Source organism: Platalea leucorodia, assembly GCF_965183815.1.
Source record: "Platalea leucorodia genome assembly, chromosome: 6".
NCBI classification, from domain to species: Eukaryota; Metazoa; Chordata; class Aves; order Pelecaniformes; family Threskiornithidae; genus Platalea; species Platalea leucorodia.
In genome coordinates, this window is record NC_138828.1 from 46,493,170 (window position 1) to 46,517,584 (window position 24,415).

Here is a 24,415-nt window from a genome sequence, read left to right on the forward strand (position 1 = left end):
TAAACTACTAGTTGTTATTCATGAAGAATCTTGGAGATTTTATTCAACATTTAACTTTTTGTTGTTGCTGTTGTTCATTAATGAATTTGTTTGTTTGAATTTGTTTGAATATTTGTTTGTGGATTTATCTATTGGCAAAGAGTACTAAAGTGTTTAAGCATCATGTCTTAGTCTTTTGTTAAACTGAATGACAAAAACCTGCTAAAATTTAGGAAGCGAAGACTATTAGTGTTTGCTTTTTAAAAATCTGTATGCAGTTGTCTTCAATTAATTTAATTTGTAGGTATGGAACTGCATCTTCAGGCACCACAAAAATAGGATCAGAAAACAGCAGTCTGATTTGAAATGAGAAAACCTGTTGTCAATCTCCACTGCAGCTTTTCTACATGAGCGTAGAGTACCTGTCTTCTGCATGTGCCACAGTCTAGAAACACTGTTCTTGCATCTTGGGAAACCTGAGAGATTACCTCTTGTCTGTTGGCAAAAAGTAATAAAAGTTATGTCTGGAAACCTTGACAGCACCACACAGGTCTGAAATGAGTCATAAGTTACCCTTATAGATGTGTATTAAGATCCAGATGATCTGTTTATATCAGTAGGGAATGTCAAATGAAACCAGCAGTCTTTATTTCTGACTTAGATAATTTTTCTCCATGTTGCATAAAGATCCCATTGAATTTCAGCTCCAAGTTCCAGAAAACATGACAGAACGTGGCTGTGACTCAGCCATCAAACCTTACTGGGATAAATATAAAACCTATTCCAATTCATCTTCTTCCAAAAAATCTTGAAATAAATTATGGGTCACAACTGCAAAAATGAATGCAGTTTACAAATCAGAACAACTGAAATGGGAATTTTGGTATTTCATTGTGGAAACCCTCTGGTATATTATGGTTCTAGATTCTGCTTTAAAGACATCTGTTTATGCAAATGTACCACACCTTTATTCTGTTTGTGCCCATTACATGGCTGCTATCAGTGAAAACTGTCAGTTTGAACTTCTGCTTTACTGTTATATTACTCTTACTTTACCGGTGTTATATTTTCAGACCTATGACTTGTTCATACACAGAATATAGTCCTTTTCGGTTCTAGCATCACTTTTAAATTTCCATTAATACTGCAAATGCATACTAACAACTGAGTTGGGTCCTCTATGAGAGTACTTTCATCTAAAGCTATTGAAAATGCCCAAAACTTTTCAAGCAGCTTTTCATCATTACACTATCGCTTATTCTAGACTGTAACTTCATAGTCAATCTAGAGATATTGACTGCATGAAATAATTTCCTTTCATAAAGGAAGTTTCAATTCTTCATAAATCATTGAAACGATATCTAGAAATGGCAGGTTTTGAAAACTGAAAACAAGACCTTGTTTTTTTCCAGTATCTTTTCAGACAAATGCACTCTGTTATTAGGTAAGATTGCACTTTATCTCTAGAGCTTTCAGCAGAATTTGGCCTCAGGATGCTATCTAAAACAAACCTGAGACTTGGTCTGGAATTGTTTTGTTGTGGTTTTACAGTGACAAAGAAGAAAGATTAACCTAATATTTAAAAAGACAAGATTATTTGTTCATTTTTTACTGACATCTCTATTCATAGTTTATATTTCTGCTTTTCAGTATATCCCTGTTGAATATATTGGCTTTCAAACATATGAAATATGTGGAAACTATCCCTGTAACTGAGTGTCTTTATCCAATAACATAATCACACTCTGTTAACCAAGAAATGAACACTACTGCTCCCTAATAACTCACTGGAGAGTTGCTTCTGAAAACAGTTTAAAAATCACTGGCTTGAGGAGCCAGGGAAAGAAGCCTGCCACCAGCTTCTGCAAAGGCCATCAACTCCAGCAAAGGCAAAGCTTCTGGCAATTTTCAAAAATCAGTTTAATCAACCATTTTTGCAAGTCCAAACCTAAACCAAACATGATAGGCAAAACTATTTTCTTCAGTGCAAAGCCCATTTGCCGCCCAAATTCCTGGAATTTAATTCTGGAATGATCCAATCCAAACACTGTCTATTATTTTTTTCTGAATCATTTATAACTCATCAAAGGAATCAAAAAGGAAGAACTGACATTTTGTTTACTTTTTCAGAGTCATAAAAGGAGCCCAAACGGCTAGAGTTACTTCCTGAGAAAAAACTTCAGTACAGTTGCCAGGAAAGAATACAGGAATATTCTCATAACACAGAAAGAGAAGGTTAGGAAAAGGTATAGAACAGTACAATCATCCTCATAAACTTCCCAGAGGCCAGGAGATAAATGCAGTGAGATCATTTCTCCTCATTTCCGACTTGTTGTGGGAGGCTGATTTTCAGTGTTAGTAAGGAACAAGATTTCCCCAGATTAGGAAATTCAGCTATTGGTACCTGATAACCATTATGTGCAGGATCATCTGTACTAGCCTCTTCTATGCGTAGCGTCACCCAACCTATCCATCTGCTGCACCATCTATTATGGTTTATCAGCAGATCAGACACTTGACCCTCGTATTTTTATGCACAGCTCCATTGGTCTCATTCTTAAATGGCACCTGAAAACACCGCTTCTCCTCAACACCCATTAGCGATACGCACCCTTGATCAGCTGTTGCAAGCAGCTGGTGCCATTAATCTGGTCATATAACAGACTGGACAGCTGCAGACCCGCTAGAAATTGAAAAACCTCTGTCTACTCCTGACTCTGTGACCCAGGCTCAAGGTGGCAGAGGCAAGTTTATGATAAACTAAAGGACGTTAAATAATCTGCCTTTCAAACTCAAACAAGAACAATCTGTGCTTTGATAGAAGGGATTTAATTGTCAAATAGGGAAAAAAATTGAATGTTTTTTTGTAATTTTGAAACTGTAAAGTGGGCTTTATTGCATGTTCACTCATCTGAGAAAAATTGTGCAATGTAGATATTTCTGCCCATCATTTCAGTATTAACACATTGGTATATCCATTACACAGATTTTTTCAGCATGTTTTCACCAAAGACAGGCATATATTTCCTTGTATTTGAGACAATCAACTAAATGATTCATTTAGGAAAAATATTTGGTGAAACTCTTCAGCATCAAGCTTTGCAATGTATACAAGTGAACACTGCTTTCAAGTAATCTGTTTAAAGACAACCTAGAATAGGTAGAATAGAACATAAACAGAAATGGTCAGTTGAAGAAAGATGAAGCTAATGAAATTAAAGACCTGTGACTCATGAAAGGAGAGTAATTATGATGGCTTACAAATGGGCTGATGTAGGTTAAAAGCACATTTTATTTGTAAATGTAAGATAATCTCATTAGTGCTGGGAGCACAGAAAGATCTATCACCTGCTTCCTAACAACATTCAGGATAACACAGTTCTTTTCAGACTGAGTCAAGAAATACCCATCAGCAAGAATGTGGCAGGAACAAATAACAGACATATGCTCTTTAGTGCGTTAATTGTCTGCACTGTTGTCATTTGCCATTAGGTCTCTCAGTGAGTGTCCCTTTCAATGCACTTTTAGCATGTGTTATGCTAAGCATATTAATACTTAGTCAGTAAATATTGCTGTAAATCTGAATTAAGATCAAAGTGTTGTTCCTGACCTTTAAAACTCAGAAAACCTTGAGGAAATTGGTCAGTCATATTTTCTAGAATAAGAGACTTTTTGGTATGACCTATTATCTGCCCCATAGCCTAATTATTCTGTAGTCTTTGCTTCATATATTCAGTATTTTGTCACTGAACATTTGAAGCTGAAAATGTTGGCTTTGATGTTCTTCTCACCTTGTAAGACTGACTAATCTCTTCTTTTTTTTTTTTTTTTTTTGTTGGTAACTGCCAACAATGTATATGACAGTGCTCTTAACAACCAGGAGATCTCTTAGCATTAGGAGATACAGTGCAAATACAAGCTGAGCACAGCTTGAGCTACAAAGAGAAACTCTGTAAGGAACTTTTGAAGATGTTGTGGTAAAACCTGAAATTTAAGTTCCAGTGCACCAATAAGAAAACGATTTGGTTTCCTGTAGGATATGGTTGCCATATTGCCAATATACATTTAACTTTACATAACCCAAGCAACCTGATTGATTTCTGAGATTTTTTAAGGTTAAGTGTGCTTAGGTACGTCACTATTTATCTTAAATAAAAAACTTCAGATGTTAATTTATGTTAATTATGTTATGTTAATTTCATATCACGAAATAGTAATTTTTTTCTGGGCTTCCACCTTTTTTAATCTCCTGCTATTCTTTAAGATTTCTAAATCCTTATGTGAAAAAAAGAGTAGTAGCAACATGTTAAAAACGAAAGATTTGACCTAGGTTTTCCTTTATGTGTGCAAAGCAGTAAGGTTTTACTTGGCTAGAGGACGAGGACGAGATCCTCCCTTTGTGAATATCATCCAGACGCATACAGATCTGGTACTACCATTCGGCTCAATAACATAGAAAGATTGGCAAGGCTGGACCCTAAGTGGTGCTGCTGATGAAAGTTTGTTTAAGGGGGCTTTTAATTATGTGATTTACTTTTTTTCTGCCTCCTCAGAGCAGGGTTTTTTTTTTAACCCATTGTTTTTCCGTAACTTACTGTGTTATACATAACCGAGGCAGCAGAGGGAGCTCAAAGATTTTGGTCATCGGTGAGAGAACTAGAGAACCAGAGAGACAGGGAGAAAAAGAGAGACTGACAGTGCCAAGAACAATTACAACAGTGAAGGACGTGGGTTGATGTACTCGGACTTCTTTAAAGATAATAGATTATATGCATATCCCATTATTCAGCTGGTAGTTTTTAATACCAGCGAGACTTCAAGGTACCACATAGTGGCCAGGTTTTATTTTGCACTCGTTGCGTACTTAAGCTCTTTTGTTTTCAGTTTTGAAAAAAGTATTTATCAAGAATATAAAAGTCCTTTTTGGGTCTAATAAATTGTTCTAATAAGTATTTCTATGTGTAGAGATTCAGAATAAATATTAAGACATAGGTACCTGAATTTTAAGAACAACAGTAAATAAAATTGGTAAAATAGGGACAATTGGTAAAATACTGAACTGCAGTGAATTGACTTTTGTTCAAAAATGCAGAAATTCAGTTTGTAAAATAATGCAAGATTTTTTAGTTGTAATTTTAAGATAGAAAGATTTTCATTGTTGAAAAAGAAGATGTTCATCTTCAATGTTGGGGAGAAGTAAAGCTAATAAAATACACAAATGAAAGTCCTATCTGCACAAAAGCATTTGTTCTTCTGCAAAGGAAGATTTGAGTCTCTGAGAGGTTAACAGCTGCTGACCATAAGCAAAAGTCTGTTTTGAACTGTATCAGTGAATACATTATAAACAGAATACCAGCATCATGAAGGCAGCATTTGTCCTAAGGTCAAGGTTGTGCTTAATTGTCCAGTTTTTGAATGCATATAATTGATAGAATGAAAAACCCTGTGGTTCTGACCAGGTTTGGTATTTTCTATAACATACTACCTGGAACTGTTTGTTACAGATCAGGTTGCAGTCTGTCTCGACTGTTTTAATTGGTTTTCAAGGCAATACAGAACAGAATGCAATTTCATTGTAAGTAACATACTAACTCACTAAGTTGTACTGAAAGGAAATGTTTATAATTGTCATTTTTTTGAGAGAAAATACACTTGAGATGTGAACTCAGGTATCCTCTTCCCAAATTCAGGACAACTTTTTTGAGTGGTAGCAACTTCAGTTTTCTAAATATAATTTTTATAGTGATCTAATTGCTGGATCTTTGCGCTTTACTGACTCTATGGTCCATCTCCTGCTTTGCACCAGATTCACCTATACGGCCATTAAAAAGTAGCTGTGGAGCACTATTCTAGTCATGTGGGCATTGCTTAATCCTCTGATCGAACCTGAATAAATCTCCTTGGATGCCATGTCAATCTGTTTGGGATTTGCAATCTGGCAAGGCACCCAAATACAAATTAAAGTAATTTTGTACCTGGAAAAAATCATCTCCCTCTCTCAGTAACATCTACCACTGTGTTCCAAGGCAGGTAAAGATCAGGCAGCTGTGAATATCACTTTGGAGATAGTGGGCATAAATATTTGACTTTATGAATTTATGCTATTGATCTCCTAACTACAGGTCCTCGGCTACATTCAAAGGTCTCATTTTTACTCTTACTGGTATTTCAGAAGGATGCCTTTTGCTTAGTGTTATTCCTTTATCTTTTTTTTTTGTTGTTGTTGAGTGTACCAATTATTTTTAGCCTGTGTTCTGTCATTCCAAGTACATATCCTGACCCCTGAAATTGTTGGGATTTCAGAGTATTTACTATATTTGGATCTTACAAACTTCCACAATTCTTCCTTCATCTCTCTATATTTTAACCCTCCCTGTCCCCAAATTACTATGTAACTGTTTTCAAAGGTGCTTATTTGCCTTTCTTCAAAATATGTGAGGCACTTGTATGGAGAAAGAATGCTTATGTCTCCTCTCTCACCTAATTCTAATGAGTAAATCTGTGCTCCAAGTTATCAGCATATATGCTTCCCCTGTTAAATAAGATTATCCAAGTTATTTTTGTCAGTTCATAGTTCAATATCTACTTTTACTCTTTAGACTTTGACCTCTTTTTCCCCTTATTTCCTTAAAATCTCCAGTCTTTTTGTACTCTATCTTCTGCCTTTCTTTAATAGACAAATTATAAGTGTATGTACAAAAAGTGTGCAATCCACTCTTAGAATTCGTAATGAAATTTTAAATACCAGATCACTGTTTTAGTTATTCTATTATCCCTGTGCAATAGCTCTATGGAAGACGGACTTTTTAAATAAAGTATAAATCCCCATATGCACTGTATATAATGAAATTATAAAATATTATTAACAAAGCAACTTAATGAATTGACATTCTTGAGGTTAGAAAGGTGGAACTCTATAGAAACAAATAACTATCATCTAATTAAAAACAATGAGTTCATAAAACTGTCAAATAAAACTTATGGAGAAATAAAAAAAAATCCTTGGCTTTATTTTACTTGTGTGTTTGATGGTATAACGATGGATTTTCTGTTAGAAAAAATCAATTGCTGAATTAAATGTTTTCACTTTCCATTCTCAGAAGTGGGTATCCTTCTTCATTTAGCTCCAGGTGAAGAGAAACCTTAGCTAGCTTTTGAGCTCATTGAACATATTTGACTTGAACTTCAAACATTGTTTGAGGTAAAATATCTTACCATGGTTGTCTCTGCAATGGATCCAAAGCTGTTTATAAATATGTTGCATGTGACATTAACTGGAGGGCCTGCGAAAGAAAAGAGAAACACCAGTCCCTGTTCCAGAATCATTGCTTATTGAGTGACTGTAAAATATAAACCGTTATGAAACAACATTTATTGAATTAGGAGGAAATAATGCTACATTCACAACTCATTTAATGCAAAATTAAACTGAGTTGTTTCTAATAATTTTCCTTTTGATTTTTCTCAAAGGTACACTACTTGACTGGCCAGTTCTAGCAATAAAGAAAAGAGAGAAAGTTCATTATAAACTTGCACAGATGATTCTACGCAAAAAAAAAATCAACATCCCATTTGAAATATATAGTAAAAAGTATTTTATGTGCATTTCAGTGAGTAATGTATGACACTTTTCACAACAATTAGGGGAAAAAGTGACCTTTTTCACTCAAGGCAGCTTCTATCTTTAATGTTATCTGTCATCACCAGTAACAGAAATACATTATTGCTGCTCTTATCTCTACTGCTTACAGGAACAAATGTGGATAAGAAAGAATGACTTAGATTCTATTCTCATTTCTCTTAAATCCACAAAATGGTTAAGAATCCATTTAAACTGAATTTTCTGTTACCATGGGTCTTCAGTCAACTGTCGTTCTGTCTTATCTTGCATTTGTGAAGCATCAGTAGCAGCAGAGCAGTCATGATAACTGAACAATGAATTGTCTCTTCATGGAAAAGGTTTTAAATTATTTCTCTGAAAGTCTCTGTAAAAATGGCGTTGTGGAAGAGCATGTTAATTTCTCCATTATTTCTTATCAATTTCAGCCTGTGTACAGTGGAAACAAGGTTTTTCCATCACAAGTTTTTTCTGTCACCCTCCCACACCTTGATATTCTTGTATCAATAATCCAGTTCAGCATCGGAGAACCTGATTTCTTTTTGCAGGTGTAAGCAGTCACTAATAATGAAAAATCTATATCTGGAATTTGAGGACTAGTCTTACAAACCCTTATGTAATATTTCTTTTTTAGGGTCACTGAAGTAAGAAGCTGCTCTGCCACTGCTGGTGGTTTGCAACTAGCAAAATCTAATGTGACCAATGACCTTGATAATAAATACTTGAAGAATCAGAATGTCCATTAAAAATTCTGCCAACAGGACACAACTTGGAACATTCACCTTCCTTTCCTCAAGGCAATAGTTGTTTTGAAGTACTGTATGGCAATTGCAACAAAACATCACTACGTGTACTTCAGTCATTGTAATACACAAGACTACACCTATGGAGAAGAATTCTCAGTTAAGGAGGTATCACTCTGCAGTCACTTTGTCACTATTTTCACTTTGATACTTGGTTAATTATTTAGAGCTTTTGAGCATATCCAGTACTCCTTAGAATCCAGTAAAAGCTTGACATTGACAACTCCTGAAAAGGATCAAGGGGAAAAAAAAAAAAAAAAAAAAGCAGGGGAGATGAACAAAGGCAGAGTCACTAAAAACTGTCAGGGAGAAAATTGTACTTCCTGCCTATGTTAGATAATTTGTTTGCAAGGCAGCTTTCCTTTCAAACACTTTCATGTTGTAGTACTTATCATTTCAAATTTGGTATGATACATTCTTGTTTAAAATAGTACTATGTTTGAAAGTGTAAGTTTGCTGTATCAACAAACATAGTTGCTTTTATAAAGAAAAAACCCTAAATCACTACAACACTAATGCTTAATTTCAAAAGCAGCATTACAAAAATACAGTTAACAGCTAGTTAAAAAGAACATAAAAGGAGTAGCTAAAAGCATCTTTCAGATTGTTTAGAGATTACTTAAAGATACTGTGCTGAGAGTAAAAATGAACTTCCCAAAATACGGTCAAAAAGAAGCATAAATGAAGATGTTAAAACTGGAAGTCATATTCAAACACAAGAACTCGGGCAAGTTAAACATAAATTAAAGATGGGGGAAAAAAATAGAGCTGAAACTCACTAGAGACAGAAAAACTAACAACGATAACTATCTGCAAGGCATTAAAAATAGAATCCTGCCAAGATCTGGAAGGTGAAGTCAAGAGAAGATGATTAAGATATAAAAGTATCCCTGAAAGTGAAGAAGGTCAGAGCAGAAAAACTAAACGAAGTCTTTATAGCAGCATTTGTCTCCAATTGCTAGCTGTGTCAAATACTGAAGCCATTCTGATGGAGGATTTCTATGAAGACTGTAGTAGACATTTCAGACTAAGTGAACAGGAACAAACTGACAGGCTGAGGTGATACCAAGCCAGCCAAAATAAAAATCTTTGCAAAACTGGGGAAATATAAATCACTGTGAGTCAGTTATCACCTGTGCCATTTTTTTATCAGTGGAAATGTGTACCATGTCCAGCAAGTATAACTTGAATTAAAAAAGAAAAACAGACTCCAGGTATGATGGTGAATGATGTTGACAATGAACTTTATCCCTGTAAACCTTACCTCTGTACCAGCCAAACTGGTAGAAGTGACGAAAACCATTATGATTAAGAGATATAAATTAACATTATTTTTACTGAAATAACACCTCTCAGATCTACTGAAGCTCTCTGAAAGAGACGAAGAGCAGGTAGACAAAGGCAATCTAATTAAATAAATATTAATTTTAACTGTAATATATAATTAAATTAATTAAAATAGTTTATTTGGAGTTTCAAAAACTTTTCAACATGATATTCTGGCAAAGGCTTTTTAAGGATATTAGTCTTGATGAAGTGAGCGACAGCCCTCTTATAGGCTTTTTGCTTTAAAGTTATTTAACGTTAGGAATAAATAGCCTTTATTCAAAGTGCGAGGTGATTGCTCGTGAGTTCCCCCATGGATCTACACTGAATCTTTGTAATTCAACATTAATGACCTAGAAAAGAATATATAGCAATATGATTTTGCTTCTGATATAAGATTATTTAGGGTGCTTGTATATAAAGCTGACTGCAAGGAGGTGCAGAAAAATCACAAAATACTGAGCTGTCAAGCAATAAAATGTTTGATGAAATTCAGTGTCAGTCAAATGCCAAATAATCCTTACTATGCATTCCTACTGATGGGCTCCAAATTAATTGTTTCTATGTAGGAAAGAGAGACTAGATTAATTATGGATGGTTCTCTGGAAGTACGCTCTGTAATCAATAAAGACAGGAGAATGCAAAGAAATACATAAAAAAAAAGGACTGCCATACATGTAGATCATGAACTTCTGTCTTGAATGCTTCAAAATTTCTCCTGTGTCCACCTCAAAAGGATATATTAAAGAGAAAAGAGATGTCAGGAAGGCAGACAAGGATCACAAATTCTATGAAATGCTGCCACACAAAAACAGCTTAAGTAGAACAGAACTCTTCACATTGGAAAAGGGATATGGTAGGGAGTGATATATAAGTATACAAATCCGTAAAGATCAAAAGGAAGTAACCCTTTTCCTCCATTTCTCAATAAGTCATCAAGCAATAATATCAGTAAAATAGTCACCAAATTCAAAGCAAACAAAACCTGATACTTTTCACTACTCCAAACCATGAAGATTTTATTGCCATGAAATACTGGAAAGGCCAAAAGTATAAACAGCTTCCAGAAGTGATCAGAACATATTTATCTAAATTAATTTTTCTGTTAAGTCATGGCTTAAGAAGTTCCTAAACTAATGATTGCTGAATACTGTTTGGTAATACCAGGGCAAGGAACACTTTACACTTTCCTATGTAAATCCCAAAATTTCCACCTTAATAGGTTGTTGTCAAAGGGTACAGCCTGGACTGCATACATTTAAAAATATAACACCTCTTCTGTATCAGGTTAATTCTGAGCATCTTGAGGCCATGACAATTTTTAGATATGGATTACATAATTGTGGCCAAATTTGAGAGAGAGTGAAGTATTTTCCATATTTGCAGGAACAGATATAGTCTGGGATGTGGAACAGCTAAGTAAGAGAAGCATCTTGCTGTAGGTTTGATGCACTGGAAACAAAAATATTTTGCAACGGGAACAAAGATTTTACAAGAGTTCTTAATTTTCTGTTTTATTCCATATTTAAACAAATACCAACAGCCATCTTTATTATTTCTGTTGAACAAGAACAAATATGCAGAATTCCTTATCCAAAAGCAGAGCACTCAGGCAAAATAGATAATTATGTGTTATTGACCAAGATTAATTATGACTAAAAGATGGTAGCTAAAAATCTTGTCTACATAGGAATTTTATGGGAAGAACAAATGATTTAAAATGATTGTCTGAGTTCTTTTATTAGTACTCATTCTGTTTCTTTAAAGCTGTTGCCAGATTAAAAACTCAAAAAGGCATTAAGCCCCAGCACTTGTTCTAGGACTAATAAAACTAACCAGAAAGTGGCAAAGTCACTTATGGAGATACTTATTCTTAGTGATAGATCTGAATCATTCTGGACAGTTTTGTTCAAACTGCATAGCTGTCTAGAAGATTTAGAATGTGCACTTTTTGAAAAAGAACAATGTCAAATTAGGTTTTGTCTCTTTAAATTCCAATAGTTACAAAACAAGGCTCTAAGTCTTTTGAATTATACTTTCAAGAAGTACTGTATTGAATTCACTAATCTCTAAACCATCTGCCTGTTCTTCACTATAGCCCCATCAGAAGATTATGATTGCATGGTGTCCATGACAAGCTCCAAAATCAAATCCCCAAATCAACTGCTAAGCTGTAAGCTCCTCATTTTTAAACGCTTGCAGGACTTCAGGAGACTCAAAGAAGAAAGAAGAAAAACTGTTGTGCTTTGACTTTGCCTGAGGTCTTCTTTTGCCCAGAACAGCTTTACCTTAGGTTGAACCTGCAGTTTGCATGCTAAAGAGTATACTGTGGCAACAAGTCAAGATAACTTTAATAAGGAGCAAAAATAATTTAAGAGCTACCATTCATATAAGAAAGTAATTTTAGAAATACAGTGTTTTGCATTACTTTGCAAATATTGTTTGATACATTAACCCTCTAGGAAGCCAGGCACTGGAACATTCCTCAGAGTAGTTCTGTCAAGGAAAGTCCAAGGGACTTATTCTGTATGTCATCAGGGATATTGAGCATTGTGGTCAATCTTTTAGAAATGTGTTTGAATTTCCAATGCATGCTTATCATTTTCTGAGAAATATCAGCACCACTAACTTATTAAAAGCAAAGGCTTTCCAGCTGTAGTAAATCCTGGGTAATAAGTTTATACATACAGCACCAGCTGTTTATGGCTTATTGCTGAGGAAGTAATTTGACAAACTACTTATTTGGTCCTTATGAATCAGTCTGGGAAAATTCTGGCAAGACCAGCAAATAGCAATGGCTTTAGAGTTATAACCACTTAAGCTTCTGGGACTTGGAGATGTCAAAAAATTATAAAATTTAGTGCTGAATAAGAATTAAGATGGAATGGCAGTGACAGATGACTTAGAAGAGGAAGGCCTGTCTGGTTGAAGGAAAAGTTTTGTAGTAAACATGGAGTAAAACACACCTTATAGTGAAATGTTAGAGCTAAGAGAATCTCTTGGACCCAAGAAGATAGGCATGGAGGAGGCTAAGACAAAGTAAGGTAAAGTAAGAATAATATAATTTTTAATCACAATAGATTTATTCTTTTAAAAAAATATTCTGGAGAATTTAAGGACTGATAACTTGATTTAAAGATTCAGAAATAAAGTTAAATATAATTCCACTATATCATTGGAACTCTTTACATTCTAAAAAAAGAAGAGTCAAATTTACCTAAACTTCCCAGATTGCAAAAGTTAGAAGGGGTGCCATTTGTCTGTGTAATAGTTCGTATATTTGTATAATAATATAGTTTGTATAACCCTTCATTAAATACTCTACTGTAGCATGCCTGAGTCTGGATAATATGGTTTGTGCTAAGACCCTCGGAAGATGTAATTATTGCATTTGCAAATTTTGGGCTTCTAATATTCTGTGAATCTCCTTTGTCTTGTTTGAATCCCCTTTGTGATAAGTGCATAAAAGGCACACACCAAGAGACAATTCCAGGTATTGAGAACCTGCAGTTCCAGTGGAGAACTGAGAACAGGGAAGGAACAAGAGGAAAGATGGTCCCTTTTGCCATTTCAAAGCAGAACTGGGGCACAGGAGTGAGGAATCTAATGTCACAGGAGAATTTGGTGATAGATTCGGTAACTAAGATAAGCTCTCTTGAGTTTGATTCCGACGATCATGCCATTAACACACTCTTCCTTTTAGGTAGGATATGGCAGGTATGAGGGTTTGGCTTGTCTTTCACAGAACTTCCTTTCTGGAGTTCTTCAGGCTATGGTAGTCCAAGGTCAGAATTTGAATCCATTAACAAGCATTTCAGAGAAGAAAAAAAAACCAAAACAACCCCTATTAGACTATTCAAATCTAGTCATAAGCTAAATTTTCAAAAGGTCTGCATTTGGGCAGCTGCGAAAGTGACAGGAATAGAGCATATTGCTACTGAAATGAACTGTCATTCAAAGAAAGGCAAAAGAAGGCACTTTTTTTTCAGTGAGTGTACTTCGCTTTCATATTTGTTTCAGAAACTGCATTTGTGTGAGAAGAAATACTGAAATACTGAAAACCTGAAAGTTTAGTTTTGAAATTACCTTTGAAATTTGGTCTGATCCTTGCATCGTAGCCTGACATCCTACCCATTAGCTTATCCAGGAAATCAGATGGCGACATTGGCATGCTACGGGATCTTGCACTGTCTGTTTCCTTTGTGGCTACCAAGCTAACAGCAAGGAAAAACAAACAAACAAAAAACAGAACAGAATATTTTGTTAGAGATTCTGTTAGGGAAACTTTAATTTTACACAGTCAATCACTTCATTCATTCTTGTATGAACAGGAAAATAGAAAAGCTAAGATTGCCTTTCAAGCTAGTTTATGCTTCAAAAATATCTGTAGCAAAGAAATGGAAACAGTAAGTTCTTTTTATATCTGTCATTTTATACACAAATTTTATCTTCCTGAGCTGCATCATTATAGGTTGCTGTTACCTCTTCCTCAGGACTTCTGGAGATTAATAACACTGCCAGTCAACACAAATCAATCCATGATCACAGTTGAATAATGTCATCTACACAAATAGCTGTGCATGTGGAATGTCATAATTTGGAATCTACTCTGTTTAACTGGGTGTGGTGTAATAGAAGCCTAGATCAGAAAAAAAAAAAAAAAAGTAGTAAGGATCTTTCATAGAATAGTACTACTAACACCAATTTTTGTTCAGCCAATGTTTTATGTTGGCATTTAAACATAATACAACATATCGAACAGTCTCTTGCCAAATGGTATTCTTTAACATTGTCTTAGAGGTTCATTTTTGGTTAAAATAAAAGTGACTGCTGCAGTAGAAAAAACCCCACAACTTACTGAAGGAACTATCTTAGGGCAAAATTTTCATCTCAGGGCCACATGGCAAATGTCATCTCCTATAGCCTCCTCTCCATACGTATGCAGAACTCCCACTGACATTCTAAAGTGTGCTCTGCACATGCCAAGAGAGAAAAGTATCAGCACTGCGATCAGCCATGTGGACCCAAAGAAAAGGTCTTTATTGTTGTGGAACTCTTACTCAAATGCTGGCCAACATATCGAAAAAACAACACAGTCAGTAAATATATATATAAATAAAATTGTGGGTAACATTGAGATACACAGTGTAACTAAAACCATTTGTGGCTTACAGAGTCTTAAAAAAGATAAAGAGCTTTTCCTGTTTGTGCTGACTTCTAGTCAAAAATCTGTTGCAGAAGGCTGTGAATCACTTTTACTTACCCACTTCATTGTCTGTTATTAAAGCCATTTCACTCTTTTAGAAGTGGTTAAGTATGCCTTTGTTTAGAAGTAGACACAGGGAATAATGTAAAACAGGAATTTTCTATGTCATAAAAAACCTATGCTGAACTTTGCTTGTTAACAATGGATGGAGTTCCAAAATGGAAAAATTCCACACAGGTATGCGTGTATGCAGATGCCATGTTAAATGCAGTCTGGGAATGTAGTTTTTTTCCTCCCAAGACTGTGTACTCAGGACATGAAAAGTTACAGTTTTATGGCAACTTCCATTTGGAAGGTCTACTAAAAACTCTGTTTTCAAGTTTGAAATTTGGATTTAATATCTTGAATCAAAAATTATTTCATATTATGTCTTGAGTGTTACAAATTTGGACACGCAGAGAATATGAACATAGAAACCTCTAGAATGCTGTGCTTTACTCGTATTTTAATTTAAACCAGCAATTAAGTCTTTTAATTGCAATATTAACTGAAATCAAATAGTTAAAAATTAACCCTTCAGCTTATTTTCTTATCTAATGTTTATTCTATTCTATGTGTAGTTTGATTTGCATACTTCTAGATTGTTCATAAATTTCTAAATTGTTGGCTGTTTCTAAATTGTTCTGAATACTTTGGTATCTCTTTCAGTATTATCTTTCAGTAAAAATGTTTCTTTAATCTCCTCCAGTAGCTAACCTAGTTCTTTATTTCTTCCTGTAGCTGGAGAATGTATTTCCCTTTCTGAGAATGTAAGTACTTAACATAATCTTTTTCTGGTTCAATTTGAAATTATCCTATTGGCTTCTCACATAATTTTCGTTATCAATCATTCTGAATGTATCTGATTAATCACATTATTGCAACTCATAGTCATTTATATTTCTGAAAATATCATACATGGTTATAAAGCAAATAAAATATGAGTGTCCAATTACACTTTGTTGGATTTTATCTATTTGCAAGGCAAGTGATTCAAGATACTGTGTATATACATATATATATATATATATAACACTTAGATTTCTTTCTTATAATCTTGTATAAGAAAGTTACATTTCTATTCTACAGGGTATACAGAATTCCTACACTACACAATACATATAGCCTATATTTTTATTCTGGATATAAATAAATTCTCCAGAATAGAAATATAGAAAGGTCAATTGTTAGCTTCAATATCGATCACTTTCTCTGAATGGAAAATTTGTTTGTTTGTCCTTTTATCACTTCTCTGAACTTTTTCTAAATCTTTCTTTGTTGTACTTGTAGTTATTGCTCTTAAAGACTGCCATGGAATAGAGTACTTTGAAATTAAGGTAACTAATGGTGAATACGAAAAATAGTAATTGCTGTGACTATGAATTTTCTCAAAGTGGCATTTACCTTTTTGTATGATATCATCATTAATATTTGGTTTCATTAGTCAGTTAAAAGTCTCAGAATATCTTGAATAATTTTATTGCCTGCTTCTGAAAACAATATATTCAGCATAATTAGTATATTATGTATAAGCAAGTTTTATTTTAGAACTCAGCTGTAATTTGTTACTAAATATTTCTTCAAGGAATGTTTTCCCTTTTTCTCAGCTTGGTGTGTTACTGAGTAAAAGCTGGTTGAGCACTGCAGAATTCTGCCCTTTCAAATTACCTTTAGTCAAAAACATGTATTTCAAGAATATTGTTGGACAAATAATATTTTAATCTATTTGAGCTGACTTATGGAATACTCTTCTAGTTAAAAAGGACCAGGACTTGGTAATATAGTAAAACCTCAGTAAAGCAGTGGATTTTAGGAAGGCCTACCTGGCAAAGTATGTGTTTTCTGTTTACAAATTAACATAAAAATTCTGCATGGTAAGGAGTCTTCAGTTTTATTGTACATTGCCTCTGAAAAATAAGCCTCTGGCTAAGTGATTAGAGAAAGTTACACTCCTTTCATGAAGTATGAATTTAGCTCGTTTAAGTGTTAATGGACATAGCTTCCTCCTCAATTGGCAACTATTTCATAATTCCAGGGATGGCTTTGCGCAGCTCTAGAGGGAATTTACTCTGACCTGTTGCATTCTTTTAAAGAATTTGTGCATGCGTTTTTTTACAGGCAGAATTATAAGAATTTAATATCAGCAAAACTTTAACCTGTGGTGCGTTCAAAAGGAAGCTACAATACACTTGTGATTAGGATAAAGTCATTATCCAACTTTAAATTACTGAGAAGGAAAGCTGTACATTTTTGTTCACAGGTAGAGGCAGAGAAGGCTTCCCATTGCTGAAGTCTTTTATTGGAGAGAGATTATAACCTCCCAGTCTTCTGGTCTATTCATATTTTACCAGGAAAAGTTACCAACAAGAATGCTAACCCTCGTAGTGATGCTGTGTTGTTCCTGTGAGCTATTGGTAAATATTACTAACAGTTATAAGGATTTAAACCATTTTCCAATTTCAGACTTAAAGCAGTACTTTATTTCACTTTCTTGAATGTGTCCTGAACATCTATACAATGCAAATTAAGCCTTGCCAAACAATTAAAAAGATATTGTTAACTAAAGCAGTGGACAAAATTCAAGAAAATGTTGTCAAACGATGTATTCAAAAAATCATTTGTGACTGGCTGAATTTACACCATCAAAAGTTAGGGCAAGAATTTTTATTCCAAATAAGCTGTTATAGAAAATGAGGCATGAACGGAAAATTAGAATCACCAGGACTACAATTACTCCTGTCTTTGGGCTATTTTGTCTATTAAATCAGTGTTCACCTAAAATCGGAGGAGAGATGAGGTTTGCATCATGCCTTGAAGACTGTCAGGTTGGAATTTCATGGACTGAGATAGGAAAGCATCCTGAATCACAGCTCTGTGACAGTGCATGACCTACCAAAAGTCATATTTGAGTCAGAAACTGTTAGGTCAAGCTGAAGACATTTACAGTGGAATATAAATGTTAGAGAGTAAGAAGCAGCCCTGCACAGCCAAGATGCAGCTTTTCTAGATCAGCACCCACATCCTAAATTCTAGACAAAAAGCTACTGTAGAGAGTTGTAGTAACAATGGTGTTCAGCACTGCCATCTATAATCTGGAAAGAAAATACAAAATCATTGATGGTTTAAAACTAAGTATTGAAAAAAAAAAAAAAATTACAGAGGTATAAGTATTGATGATGGCAAGAAAATAACCCATTTCTTAACTTCAGTCCATTTAAGTAGAACGGTTGAAAACAGACAGAGGAATGATATTAGGAGATATATGAATTGGGAATGTGGGCAGAGTTTGAGAAAGCAGTTGAGTCTGAAGAAGGACTCAGAATTCACGTTAAACAACTCAGCACTGCTGTTGTAAAGTTCTCACTGCACTAATGTGTTACCCAGTGGTGTGGAAAGATTGAAAGAGTGAGTAGAAGCATGAAGGTCACTTATTATTTTATATGATATTAATGAGACTAGTTCTGGGACATTGCATCAAATTCCATGTCCAAGTTTTAAAAGGACATTAAAGCATTAGGAAAGGTACTGAACAAAGCCACTAAACCATGATGTGAGAGTTAGGGAAATTTTCTTACAATATGAGACTTTAAGAGCTCAATCTGCTTAGTTTTTCAAAAAGAACATTGAAAAATAACATGATTGAAGTATATAAATACCTCAAAGGGGCAGAAAATGCTGGACATTTATCTAAAGAAGAAAGGCAGAAGAAAAATCAATGAGAGACAGACAAATTCAAATGGGGATTTAGGCACACAGTTTAATAATAAAGGTAATTTAACAGAAGATCAAACTGTACCAGCCAAGACAGTACAGCTTTCTGGAAGAAGCAATTTAGCAAAATATAAGACACTGTGTTACATATATGGCTAGCTTGGTGAAAAGGAATGACCTATGATATATAGAAAAGCAGGCTAAATTCAGAGTAGATATTACAAATCTCATTCAAAAATCTTCAGATTGCCAAAAGACACTTTATGGACTTAAAGAGCTTAAGGAAGGGAAGCAATGGGCGTAGTCCAAAGTGGAAAATGGTGTCTTCTCAGGGTCATTCTATGCTGGGGCTGGGTTGCAGGCTTGCAGTTGCCTCTACTGTAACCTGTAATCTGGGTTGCAGGTTACATGTGGTAATGTTGGCCCATTTTGCTCAATTCCTTTCACAGCTGGGTATTTGACTTACCCAGCAATTGGATAGGCATCAGCTCCTTGCACAGTATGGAATTAAGCTCCAGAATGGAAACTGCACTTGAGCTGTCCATAAACTACAGGCAGCTTAAAAAATCAGAGATTGACCACTACTAGGAAAAAATGAGCTGGTGTTCTATCTATGACATGCACCTGCAAAGAAAGAACTTTAAGCTAAATGATTACATTGTTGTGAGAGCAAATGGATATGAAGATGCCAGGGATAAATTTAGATCATAAATTAAAAGACTTTCAACCACTGAAACGCTTCAGTTCATGAATATTTTAGCACTTTGAGTAGAGATAGAAAAGCTCTGTATGGTTCAAAATGGACCTGGGTATTAGGATGCTGTGACATGTATGACTGTGATGTGATCAAGCATTGGAAGAGGCTACCCAGGGAAGTGGTTGAGTCTCCATCCCTGGAGGTATTTAAAGAATGGATAGATGTGGTGCTCAAGGACATGGTATAGATGGACTTGGCAGTGTTAGGTTAACGGTTGGACTCGATGATCTTAAGGGTCTTTTTCAACCATGACGATGCTATGATTCTATGATTTTATGATTGCAGGTGATGGGACTCAGTTCTTTTCTAACCGCTCTGCTGAGGATATGTTTGCATTAATATTGATTTTTTATGTGTTTAAAATAATTGCTATTATAGAACTCTGAAAAAAATATATATCTAACATAGCTATGCAGCCTGTGCTGGTTTTGGCTGGAACAGAGTTAGTTTTCTTCATAGTCACTAGTATGGGGCTATGTTTTGGATTTGTGCTGAAAACAGTGTTGATAATTCAGGGATGTTTTAGCTATTGCTGAGCAGGGCTTACACAAAGTCAAGGCCTTTTCTACTCCTCACCCCACCAGTGTGTAGGCTGGGGGTGCACGAGAAGATGGTAGGGGACACAGCTAGGACAGCTGAACCCAACTGACCGAAGGGATATGCCATGCCATATGATGACATGCTCAGCATATAAAGCTGGAGGAAGAAGAAGGAGGACGTTTGGAGTGATGGGGTTTGTCTTCCTAAGCTACCATTACGTGTGCTGGAGCCCTGCTTTCCTGGATTTGGGCTGAACACCTGCCTGCTGATGGCAAGTAGTGAATGAACTCCTTATTTGACTTTGCTTGCACATGCGGCTTTTGTTTTACTAACTGTCTTTATCTCAACCCATGAGTTTTCACACTTTTACCCTTTTGATTCTCTCCCCCATCCCACCGTTGGGGGGGAGTGAGCGAGCGACTGTGTGGTACTTGGTTGCTGGCTGGGGTTAAACCATGACACAGCCAGAGCACCAACATCTACAGAATTTAAATGGGAGATCTCATCTAGTAGCTGGCAATTTAGCTAGCAAGAGAAAGCATCGGTCATGAATCTGTGCTCCTGAAATGTCTATTTAAAGTAGGCATGTTTGTGAGAGAAAACTCTCTTCCCTTACTCCAAAAGAAAATGATTGAGAAAAACTCTTCAAAGTGAATTTCACAGTCTCCACAAATGTTTCCTTCTCTTAAAGCTACAAAAATCAGATTGCTTTCAGAAGTTTTTTTGAAGAAACACTGTATTCTTACTCATAAGCTGTCTCTTTTCTATGTGCCTCAAACTTCTGCACATTCTTACCAAAGCAGAAATAAAGGAAAGGAACTCTACAAATGAAAGTGCTTTATATATGCTATATTTTAAAAGGTATATTTTCAAAAGTAATTTCAATCATACTGCCTTTGAGACTTTTGTATCATTTGTGTGCTACAGAAAGTACTGTTTTTCACTGATTTCTCTTCTCTCTTTTAAACTTTCATCTTCAAGGTGGGTTCTTAAAAATCACTTTGTGTGTTGTTTCAGCCTTGAAAGTATATCTACTTATTTGAAAATATTGAAGAAAAGAAGCAATGGGCTACTGTCAACTTCTGTATAAGAAAGGTTGTAGCCCTCCAGAAGGGCTTAATAAGAATAGTATAGACAAGAGGTGAAAGAAGAAATTACCTCTTACACCATTTGCCTACTCTTCCCAGTTTGTTGCTGCTACAGATGGATAACAGCGATAAAGAAAGAGTATGATGTGCTGTAATGATACCTTCCACTGGAAACGTCCCAGACAGAAGTTTCCCAGTCCAAGTTAGAGCAGTCCCCTAATTTATCCAAGTTATTCTGAGAGTAGTCTCCAGAATCTCACTAACTTACTTTTGAATACAATTGATACAAATTATCTTTGAAATAGATGGTATGTTCATTTTCTTCCTTCCATAGTTAAACTATCTATGTATTTTATCTTGAAAAGCTTATGTTAATACTAAGTCACTGTCATATTTGGCTTTCTGATGTTTCTCATCTGATCATAAATTATTTCTTTCATCACAAACACAGTCCATCTTAGCCATGCAGAGAGGCAGAAGTTTTGTATTTCATCTTACAATGTATACTACAGAGCTGTTATATGATGCTTTGCATGCATGATGATGGTCCAATAGCTCTGTCATTTCATCACTTAGCTTATTCTCTCAGACAGCAATTGTGGCCAAACTCCTGGAGCAATTGGATCTTGTGTTTGTGGTCTGCTCTCTCCAGCTGATGTTTGAATGTTTTTAATGTACTTTGTATTAAAAAGCTTTGCAGAGAAGCTCAAGGAAATTAATTACACACTCACAAGAAAAGCAAAACCAGCAGCCAGCCAACATGGACTCATTTGCATCTCACAAACAGCAATACACAAAAGCATTTCAGTAAGTTACTCTGAACTGGTACTTATTCACTGGTTCACCAATAGCGGTTAGGTGAATTAAACTCATGACTACTTCCTTTGATTCTGTAACTGTAAGTAATGGTGATAGAATACATCAATTTTAAAACAAAAATTATTCAGTGTAACCACGTAATTAATAAGGTCTGCTAAAATGAAATGATCCTCAAATTGGCAGTGTCTGATCATCTGACATTGCCTTGATAATTGCATTTTGAAAATTGTGGCAGTAAGATTTTGTGGTATGAAGACAGTCTTTAAACCCTCTTCTGTGCAATATAGATCTCTTCATAAAATGTATTTGGTAGGATTAATGAGAAAAGTGAACATTACGTTTGAAGAGGTCAAAACCATAGGATTTTTTTTTTCTAAAGGGAGTGTCTTTAATTATCTCATCTATTAATTAAAGTAGGTAAAGGACTAACAATATCAGAGTTTATAGTATATAGAATTTGCATACATTATTTCAAGAGTGAACATAAACCTGACAAAAATACCTTTTTGACAGAAGAATTTTCCAGAATGTGACAGCTTAAAATAAAAACCAACAAATGTTAACAAGAATGACCACTGAAGGCCTCAAGCCCATCCAAATTAAAGTGTTTTCCTTGTTTGTAAAAAAGTAATAAATCCTGCTCTTTCAGAAAGATAAAACCTGCTTTCAATTTTAGACAAAAAAATAATTCAATGTAAAGCATAAACAATACTAATTTGTTTAATTTTTGTGGATAAAACTAAGGTTTTTCCAAATTTTTGCACAATTTGTCATTAAAATGCATCTGTTCAATCAAGTACCATGAGACATGTATACTCATACTCATTTAGGTTGGAGAGGACCTTTAAGATTATCAAGTCCAGCTGTAAACCTAACACTGCCAAGTCCACCACTAAACCATGCCCCTAAGCATCACATCTACACATCTTTTAAACATCTCCAGGGATGGATACTCAACCACTTCCCTGGGCAGCCTGGTCCACTGCCTGGCTACTCTTTCAGTGAAGAAATTTTTCCTAATATCCAACCTAAACTTCCCCTGGTGCAACTTGAGGCCGTTTCCTCTCATCCTATCACTTGGTACTAGGGAGAAGAGACCGACCCCCACCTCACTACAACCTCCTTTCAGGTAGTTGTAGAAAGCAATAAGGTCTCTCCTCAGCCTCCTCTTCTCCAGACTAAACAACCCCAGCTCCCTCAGCCGCTCCTCATAAGTCTTGTGCTCTGGACCCTTCACCAACTTCGTTGCCCTTCTTTGGACACACTCCAGAACCTCAATGTCCTTCTTGTAATAAGGTCCCCAAAATTGAACATAGTGTTCCAGGTGCGGCCTCACCAGTGCCGAGTACAGGGGGACGATTGCTTCCCTAGTCCTGCTGGCCACACTATTCCTGATACAAGCCAGGATGCTTGGCCTTCTTGGCCACCTGAGCACACTGCTGGCTCATATTCAGCCGGCTGTTAACCAACACCCCCAGGTCCTTTTCCATCAGGAAGCTCTCCAGCCACTCTTCCCCAAGCCTGCAGCATTGCATGGGGTTGTTATGGCCCAAGTGCAGGACCCGGCACTGAGCCTTGTTGAGCCTCATACAGTTGGCCCCAGCCCAATGATCCAGCCTGTCCAGGTCCCTCTGTGCCTTCCTACCCTCCAGCACATCGACACTCCCACCCAACTTGGTGTCATCTGCAAAATTACTGACAGTGCACTCGATCCCCTCATCCAGATCATGGATAAAGATATTAAACAGAACTGCCCCCAATACTGAGCTCTGGGGAGCACCACTCATGACTGGTCGCCAACTGGATTTAACTCCATTCACCACAACTCTTTGGGCCTGGCCATCCAGACAGTTTTTTACCGAGTGAAGTGTACGGACATTCAAGCCATGAGTAGCCAGTTTCTCCAGGACAATGCTGTGGGAAATGGTGTCAAAGGCTTTACTAAAGTCCAGGTAGACGTCATGCACAGCCTTTCCCTCATCCACTAAGTGGGTCATCTTGTCATAGAAAGAATCAGGTTAGATGAGTCAAATATTGTGGAATGGGAGCTCAGAAGGGGGGGGATAAGTGTGTTTAAAGCAAATGTTTTTAAAAATTGCCATAAAATTTTAAAGCAATCTCTTCACTCTACTGGAAATTAAAATCCTTCACAGAAAACAGAAGACAAATAGAATTCTCTTATTGGAGGCCATTAATCACCAATATTGATTCACAAAAAGCCATGGCCATTCTGGAAAGCCAGGAGCTGTGTCTGAGGGGCACAGCTGCATAGATGCTGTCCTGAATGTGACATACAGAATCGGCTGTCACTGCTGTCCATTCTAGCTCACACAGAAAAGAGTTTCTTCTGAGGAGCAAAACAAGACTCAAAATTTGGCTCCTTCTCTGAATTATCTTTTGGAAGACTCAATCTCTTTACATTATCTACATTGTGAGCCCAGGATGACTGAACTAGTTTAGATGCCTGAATTAGGTAATATTACCTTCTTTTACAGTTCAAGGTTAATGCAAGGAGATCATTTCCTTCCA

At 35.8% G+C, this 24,415-nt stretch overlaps 1 protein-coding gene across 2 annotated transcripts in view; it reads right to left on the bottom strand.

Moving 5' to 3' along the window:
- Positions 1–24,415, bottom strand: part of GLRA3 (glycine receptor alpha 3) — a gene marked incomplete at both ends in the record, with an annotated part of 92,660 nt that overhangs the window by 56,738 nt on the left and 11,507 nt on the right. The window contains 2 exons of one of the 2 annotated variants that reach the window (XM_082316424.1): positions 7,195–7,262; positions 13,813–13,940. In XM_082316424.1, the coding sequence (XP_082172550.1) occupies positions 7,195–7,262; positions 13,813–13,940 (196 nt within the window). Of the gene's footprint in view, positions 1–7,194; positions 7,263–13,812; positions 13,941–24,415 lie in introns of those variants that run through there. The other variant, XM_082316425.1, reaches the window with a different exon arrangement.